Source organism: Ornithorhynchus anatinus, chromosome X3 (assembly GCF_004115215.2).
Source record: "Ornithorhynchus anatinus isolate Pmale09 chromosome X3, mOrnAna1.pri.v4, whole genome shotgun sequence".
NCBI classification, from domain to species: Eukaryota; Metazoa; Chordata; class Mammalia; order Monotremata; family Ornithorhynchidae; genus Ornithorhynchus; species Ornithorhynchus anatinus.
Window position 1 is genome coordinate 31817579 of NC_041751.1, and position 8375 is coordinate 31825953.

General features: G+C 53.1%; 1 protein-coding gene across 1 annotated transcript in view; it reads right to left on the reverse strand.

Moving 5' to 3' along the window:
* The window catches only part of CPLX1 (complexin 1), a 154498-nt gene extending 146351 nt beyond the window's left edge, over nucleotides 1–8147 (reverse strand). Inside the window, exons 1-3 of the mRNA XM_007672836.3 lie at nucleotides 7972–8147; nucleotides 7165–7390; nucleotides 5325–5428 (exon numbers count right to left, since the gene is read on the reverse strand). Of these exons, the coding sequence (XP_007671026.1) occupies nucleotides 5325–5355 (31 nt within the window). The 5' untranslated portion in view covers nucleotides 5356–5428; nucleotides 7165–7390; nucleotides 7972–8147. The remainder of the gene's footprint in view (nucleotides 1–5324; nucleotides 5429–7164; nucleotides 7391–7971) is intronic.
* Nucleotides 8148–8375: the final 228 nt, after the last annotated feature.

Below are 8375 nucleotides of genomic sequence, written 5' to 3' on the forward strand. Positions count from 1 at the left end.
AAGCTGGAAAAGTGAATTTTAGTAGAAAAGTTGTCCCGATTTGTAGTAATTCAGCATACCAAAAATGAGTTCTATTAATGATGGGCGTAACACTGGCCGAGTCTGGGTAAGACGAGATCAGCCTTTAGCTGGTTTAGAAACATCAAATCTAATCCCCCGGAATCCCCATATTTCTTAGAACAAATGGAAGATACTTTGTTTTCAAGCCAATAAAAGGGGGATTGGTAGCTGGAATCCTCGGTCATTTTTTTTTTTTTCTCCATCAGCTGAGCCTGTGCAGACTGGAGTTTTGGCCACATGATCGCATACTTTTTTTTTTTTAATGGGATTTGCTACGTGCCAGGCACTGTACTAAGCACTGGGGTAGATACCAGTTAATCGGGTCAGACACAATCCCTCTCCTACATAGGGCTCACAGTCTTGGTCCCCATTTTACAGATGAGGTGACTGAAGCCCAGTGAAATGAAGCGACTTGCCCGAGCCCATCCGGCAGACAAGTGGTGGAGCCGGAATTAGAACCCAGGTCCTCTGGCTCCCAGGCCTGTGTACTCTCCACCAGGCCTTGCTACATGACGTTTCCCGATTCACCTGATATCTCACCCAGGTGAGAGCTGATGTCCAGAGTATGGGGACGCTTTGAGCTGCTCCCTTCAATCCCAAACCAGCCTGCCAGACGCCGAGATAGCCAGAAGGAGTCTGGGAGTTGGAGGAGTCTAGGTTGCTCTCTGTCCATCAAGTATCAGTGGTGTCTGGGGTCATTTCAGCACATTTCCCACCCCCTCCCAAATCTCCAGGCACCAGCTGGTTCCAACATCCACTGGCTTCCTCACACTTCCATTTTGTTCCACAAACATTAGCTCTGCCAGCACAGCTCACCCCCATACATGCTTTTAGAAAAAAAAAGGTTAGATTTGCCTGGATTGATTTTTATCTGGAAACCTACCTTTTCCCCAAATGAATCTTTTCCAAAATTATGCCTTGCCTGTGTAGACACGGTCACTGATACTCACATAAATGACGGACAATAAAGAACATCAATCCCCAACCCCCCCCAAAAGGACCCTGTCTTCGTTTAAGGGGATGGAAAATAGGTGCTACAAAGTAAAATCAAAGGAATTGGGGTTATCTAGCTGGGAAGGGGAAGGAACGACTTAATTGTCCTCAAGCCGCCATTTTGCAGGCTGGGGCTCAGGCAGAGGGGGGAGCCTCAAGAGCAGAACTGCCTGTCCTTCCAATAGCCCCACTCCTTAAACCGTCCACCGCCTGGATGGAGCCTAGAAGGCAAATGGTTTTGCTTTATAAACTCCCCTAACAGTGCACTCCCTCACCCTCTCATCTCAAGCCAGGGCGGCTGAATGCTCATTCCGCTGGGTTGGAGAAAAGAGAAGTAGGGAGTTGTGCTGCTTGCAGAGAGGGGTTAGGGCGGACCAGGAAACCATTGCCCCTCTCTAGTGGGGCCCGTGGGTGATTGCCAGCTTCTAAACAAGAAGCCGAACCAGAAAAAATTAACTTAAACCGAGAGAGAGCTTGGCTGAACATAACCAATCGCATTTATTGAGCGCCTACTGTACGTAGAGCACTGTACTAAGCACTTGGGAGAGCACGATATAACAGTCTAACCGGCACGTCCCCCGTCTACAACGTAAGGGCGGACTTGTTGAGTTGAAGCTGATAAAAACACTGAGACTTTGACGGAAGGAACTTTTTCTGGAGGTTTACTCAATCGTTTACCTGGAGCCTGGACTAGATAAGCTCTCAAGTTTCCATCCGGCTCAAAGATCTTTAAGGTTTTACGATTCTACGACTATCAAAACTGCCTGGAGGACAGGTGTTTTCTACTGATTCATGCTTGGGGCCTGGAATGTGCCTTGGGCCATCAACTCTTCTCAGCCAGTCATTAATCTACAGTTAACGTCTGCAACCTCAGTTGCCCTTTCTCAAAAGGCAACACTGCCACGTGTGGCCTCCAGCTACGACGGGCGGGCACTCGGTAAATATTTATGGCGACACCGTTTCTCGGAAAGCGCTGTCTTTGCGATTCATGCTACGATCCACGTGCCGATTCCTCTAAAAGCACATATCGGTTACCCGATTATGACAACAGGAAACTGTCTTCGCGACCGCCTGTGAACTGACGGTGTAATCTCGGGGCTTCGATCTGTCGGTTAACACTTTCGTCCTAATTCTCATGTGGAATCAAGTATTTTAAGCATATCTCTGATACCACCTGGAGTAATGGCGGGTACATCTAAGACGTTTAGTTCCCCGGTTATGCTACTGTAAAACGATAACGGGGAAGCGGCGCGGTCTAGTGGGATAGAGCACGGGCCTGGGAGTCAGGAGGACCTGGGTTCTAATCCCGGCTCCGCCATGAGTCGGCTGCGCGACCTTGGGCACCTCACTCTAATTCTCTGTTCCTCAGTTCTTGTCTCTTCTTACGCTGTCGAGTCGTCTCCGACCCTCAGCGACTCCACGGACGCATCTCTCCCAGGACACGTACCTCCTCTGTAAAATGGGGATGAAGACCGTGAGCCCCACGTGGGACGGGGACTGTGTCCAACCCAATCACCCTGTATCTTCTCCAGCGCTTAGTATCGTGCCTGGCACACAGTAAGCGCTTAAGAAACACCAAAGTTATGATTATCGCGGTGCCTGGCCCACAGTAAGCGTTTAACAAGTACCATAATTATTATAACGGGGCACGCTTAAAAATATACCGTAGGTATTCATCAGTTGCTATCTCCTTTTTGGAATGGAATTTTGAAGTGGTTTTGCCACTAGTTTGGAGGATCTTGTCTAGCTCTTTATTTTCTGCCACCTAAATCGGTCTTGCCGAGAACTTAAAATGCCTCTGGCCCTCACCGACTCTGAAGCCAGTGGATGCCGCGACCGCTGAGGCCGGGGCTATTCACGGGGAGGTCTGGTGAGTGGGGGCAAGCGAGAGGAAGAAAGAGAGGGAGCTGTAATGAAAAAGCTGCAGAAAGTAGAAGCGGTCAGAGAGGGGGCAACTTTTAACAGGACATATCCTGGGCGAGTAGGAGCTTTCACTCAAAACCCAGGAAATAACATTCTGTTGCTCAATTTTCCTCCACGATTTACAGACCTGATTCACACATCATGTTCTTCCGTCCGGCAGTGGCGACCGTAAATTGATGATGGGTTCCTTGGGGTGCGAGATGAAAAAGGCAACTGTTTGCACCAGCCGTGGAGAACCCGGGCCTGGCACTCCGGGGAATCTCTTCCACCTCCAGCTATCTGGAGCGGAGTTGCCCCAGGAGTAGGAAGTCAGTCAGTCGATCGTATTTATTGAGCACTTACTGTGTGCGGGGCACTACTAAGCGCTTGGGAGAGTACAGTATAACAATCAACAGACACATTCCCTGCCCTCAACGAGCTTCCAGTCTAGAGCAGCAGCGAGGCATAGTGGATGGAGCCCGGTCCTGGGTTCCGATCTCCGTTCCTCCCCTTGTCTGCCGTGTGACCTTGGACAAGGCACTTTGCTTCTCTGGGCCTCCGTTACCTCATCTGTAAACTGGGGATTAAGACTGTGAGCGCCACGTGGGACTGTGTCCAACCCGATTTGCTTGTATCCCCCCAAGCGCCTAGTCCAGTGCCTGGCACGTAGTAAGCACTGAACAAATACCACAGCTATGATTATTATTATTAGAGAGACTTACGGTTTCCCAGGCATCTCGAGCAAGAGCTCCAGCTGGGAATAAGCAACTCTGGCAATAAGGGGTGTTTGGCTGAGGTTACAGAGCAGGAGGAAGGGGGTGTCTGGCTCCTCCCAGGAGCTGCCCTCCTTCCTCGGCATCCTTCAGCTGCCGGGGCGGGACCTGGCTCCTTCTAGGTCAATCACTCCCTCCCTCTTTTCAGCCTGGGTAGAATAACCGGTCGGGATGACTAAGGCTATCGGGAAGGCTCGACCTCTGGCTCAAAACCTCATCTGTCCACCCAAGTGGCTGCTCCTAGGAGCTCTCCGCTTACCGGACTCCACGGGAAAGAGTCCAACTTGCAGTGTGAGCCAGGCTCGCTACACCGCTTTCCTAACGGTCCTGGGTGACCAGGAGAAGGAAAGCGTGGAGTGAGTGCACTCGGTGGGAAGACACCGTCTAGGGCACCAGGGCAGCCCCTTGATTCCACGTCGAATTCTTTTCTATCCTAACCCCATATTTTTAGGCCCCAGCTTGGCAGTCACTGAATTTGAAAATGTTCTTCATTTGCAGAGGCTTTCAAAAGAGTCCCAGAAATCTGGCCGATGCCAGGGAGGGCAAATATAAGCCTCTTAGAAGATTTTGCTCTAAATCCAAACAACCGTACCCCTTTCCTTTGGCATAAAAGGAAACAGAGTCGAAAGGAAATGTCCATTCATCACCCAGCTACGTACAGTTAACAGGGCTCACTCAGTAGCGCATTATGATAAGAATCATTTCTTTGGTATTTTCTCTTTTATGTAGAGTCGGTGGTCTAAAGAAAATGTCAATAGAAATTCAAAACTGTTCTACTGCCCTCTTATGTCTAACTACCCTATAGGCCTAACATTCCTTCTGTGGAGGTGTTATATCGAATGAATGGCTTTCCTAGGTTCAGTAGTATAGAGATGGTTTTCCATAAATCAGCCCAAATGACAAAGACAGATAATTAAGGAAGATTGTGAGCCTTTTTTCTTTTATTTCCATACTTTAGAAATCAAACAGAATGTAACCGCGTCAAAATCATGTAAGATAACGGAGACACCACCAGTCAAGTACAGTTCGTATTACCCCCATCCCATGGACGTTCACCCTCCTTAACCGGGTCCATCTGTTGAAAGCACGTCGGGACATCCTACGGTTTTAGGTACCTTTCTACCTGCGTTACCTACGTCCAGTCGGTGTTAGATTTAACTAGCGGGCGTTCATATATTCATACTTTCTGGATACCTCTGCTAGGTATAGCCATGTGATATGAATATATATATATATATATATATATTTATATTATATGTAAATCTCTGTTGGGTGCTGGTTCCAAATTGCGGCCATTTCCCATTCTTCGGGTAGTGCTGCCCCCTGTTGCGTTAGAGCTAAGAAGAACCACAGCCGCGAACGATTTCCAATTACGGGATCTTGAAGGGGTCAGGGCAGTGCTGGGATAGATTTCACCGTGGGCCTTTCGTACAGGATGAAGAGTCTTAAACTTTACCGACAAGATTTAGCCATACCGTGAAAACAATCTATAGAACTGCACGAATCAAATCAGACAATAATAGACGAGGGAAAACTTTCCACCGCGGGTACCGGTTCGGCGTTGAGAGACAACAAAAATGCCCCGGTTTCACTCACCTCCTAAAGCTTGCTTCATCACAAAATCCATGACGATGGCTTCGGGTTCCCGATCTGCGCTCGTTCAAATCTCACATACAAGTTTAAGCGGAGAAGTCTTGGCTCTGCAGTCCGCGGCGCATAAAGCCAAAGAGAAATGTCTCCGTTAATAAGTTACCATTTTAGCATATGGCATCTCCTAGCTATTCCGCTATGTGTCAGATCATTCTTTGGAAAATTTTTATTTTAGGATTCTTTTCTATCATAAAAAAAAAATCACCCGGCCGGCTGTTAGGATCTTAAGCGGCCTTGCCCCGGAGGACAACCTCAGTCTCTAGATTGGGGTGTGTGTTGGGGGGTGTGTGTGTGTTGGGGGGTGTAGCCGTGTGTAAGTGTGTGCACACGCATACAGAGAAGGCGGATGGGGTTTTCTTGCCAACCCCCTCCTACCCGGGGACCTACTAGTCAACAGAAAACGCTTCTCTCCATCAGTGTGCTTCAAAAGATTTTTTTTTTTTAAACTTGGGGTTCTCGGAGTCATCTCCGAATGGGAGTTTCCGAGTGAGAGTCGATGCCAGCGTGTAGGGTGGGGGGAGAACACGCTCCCAGGACGGTGAGCGGGGACGACATCTCCACGTAGAGGAGAGGAGGTAGGAGAAGGGGCGTTTGAAGGTGAAGCGTTCCCTCTCTCTAATGCAGCTCTAGCGCGTCGGTGCCTCTTCCCGGGCCCGCAGTCAAACCGGGCGCCCACCGGGAAAGCTCGGGCTGCCGACTTTGGGAGGGTCCGGGCTGGGCTTCATCGGAGGGGCGAGGAGAGACGAAGAGCGAGAGATTTGGAAGCCCTCACCTACCACCGTCGGGGCAAGTTGCTGGAGCCCCGGACTTGGCTCCCCGAGCCCCCGGGCTCGCCTCCCCCCGCCCCCCCCTCCAACCTCCGCCCCCTCGCATTCCAGACGCAGTGTCCCGAGGGGAGGACAGGGGCGGGGATGCTGAAAAGCTTCCCTTTCCCCCCCCCCCCCCCCAAAACAAAACCCAGTCCCTTAAAGAGTGTTCGCTGCGGGATGTGTACCCCACCCCCCGGACTCTAATATCTGCATTAGGTCCTGGAGGGAGCGCGGCGCGGAACTAACTCCCGGGCGGCTGCGGCGGGGGCCGGGCAAGTGCCGCGGTGGCGAGATGCTCCCCTTACCGCCGCTGAGGGAGAGAAAGTACGGGCCGCCGGGGAAAAGCGGACTTTCTCAACCCGGGGAAAATGAGGAGTGCCCTCCTCCTCCTCCCCGCCACCGGTTCCGATCGAGCGGCTGAGGACAGTGCCCCGCACAGAGCGGTAAACGCTCCCCGAACACCGTCGAGTGAATGAATCCGAGGACGGGGGGGGGGGGGGAGATGGAGGCGAGATCGGGGGGCAACTGGGGGAGACTGGAAGCGAGAAGGCAGGGTCCGGCCGCAGCCCTCCCCCCCCCCCCCACCCCCCCCTCCCTCTCTTTATGCTGCATGCTGAGATCTGCATTTCGTCCGCCCCCAACTTCAACTCTTTGCCTCCTTTAGTCGTCAAACGCCTGGGCAACTCACGGGGATCCCACTCCGCCCCCCTCACCTCCCCCCCCCCCCCCCCACCCCATCGGAGCGCCCCGAGGGGTGTTGCAGCCGAGGGCCGGGTCTGCACCGCTTTGCAACGACGACTAAAAAAAGGCACTGGCATCGGCACATTTCCTAGCGAGTTCTCGCTTCCGAGCTCGGCCGGGCGAAGGGCGAGCTAAACTCTCCTCGGCAGCGAAGGAGCGGGGAGGGCGGACGGGAGGGGGCTTGGAAATAGGGCAGAGGGAACCCCCGCCCCCCGGGGCGAGGCAACGCGGATTACCTTCCCCTTCCCGGGCCGACAGTAGGATGCTCCGGCTCGTCTCCCCCTTCAGCAGCAACCGTGCACCGCGCACGGAGAGCTCCTCGCCCTCTCTAGAGTTTCGTCTGTTTCTTCCTAGCCGCTGAGCCGCCTCCTCCCGGTCGTCAGGTCCATGTGTGTTTCAGGAACTGCAGCCGCTGATGAAGGGCATTCAGGGAAGCGGCAGTCACATGAAGTTATCTCCCTCCTAACAACGTCCGAGCGTGACAAGGAGAGGGAGGGAGGGGCACAGACGGAGCGGGGGGGGGGGGGAGGGGGGAGGGAGGGAGGATCGGAGAGAGAAGGTAGAAATAGAAGAGGAGGAAAAAGAAAAGGAGGGATGGGTGATGCGGGAGCAGCAGCAGCAACCTTCCTACTTTCACTCTTCTCTCCTTTCATCACGAGATTTCGGGATCGTCCCTCTTGCACAGTTCTAAAGCTAGCCTTCGGGGATAGACATTCCATGCACTGATATACTTTCTTTTTCTTTTTTCGGCCCGGGAAGAACGGGCTTCATCCCGAGCTCCTTTCCTCTCCCCCCCCCCCCCCCCCAAATCCGCCCCGAGCTCCCCTTACCACCCCTTGTGTGGCTGAAGGTGAGGAACTCGACCTGTTTGGGTAGCGCGGGGACTCTGGTCGAGAACTAGCTCCCTCGTCTTGTAGAGCGATTTGGGGGGGGGGGCTCCCCAGAGATCGCCCCCCCCAAACCCTCCCTTTCATCGGCGGCCCCTCTCCCCCGTCCAGTCTCCTTGACCTTCCCCTGCCCCGGATGGAGCCGTCGCCCGTCACCTCGAAACTATCCGCTGTGTCTGCGGTCCTCCTTCCCTCTCGGTGCCCCAAAAGTCGCCCGGCGGAGCGGAATTAGAAGTTGAGGTGACGGGAGATGAAGCGGCGTTACCAAGGCGAGATTAGCATCGGTGCCCGTGGTACCGTCGTTGTGCCCGTCTCCCACTGTGGGGAGCGATCGGTGCGTCCCTATTCATTCGATATAGTATTTATTGAGCGCTCGCTAGGTGCAGAGCGCTGTACTAGGCGCTTGGAATTGTGTAGGGGGGGGGGGGGGTCCCTGGCCATTTTTCTGGACCCCTTCCCGTGTGTACCTCGGTAGGGACCGGCCGGTGCTATCGGTAGCGAAACCAAACCGGGTCGGGGTCACCCCTGCGTATACGGTTGTGTACACCCCCATCTCTCCC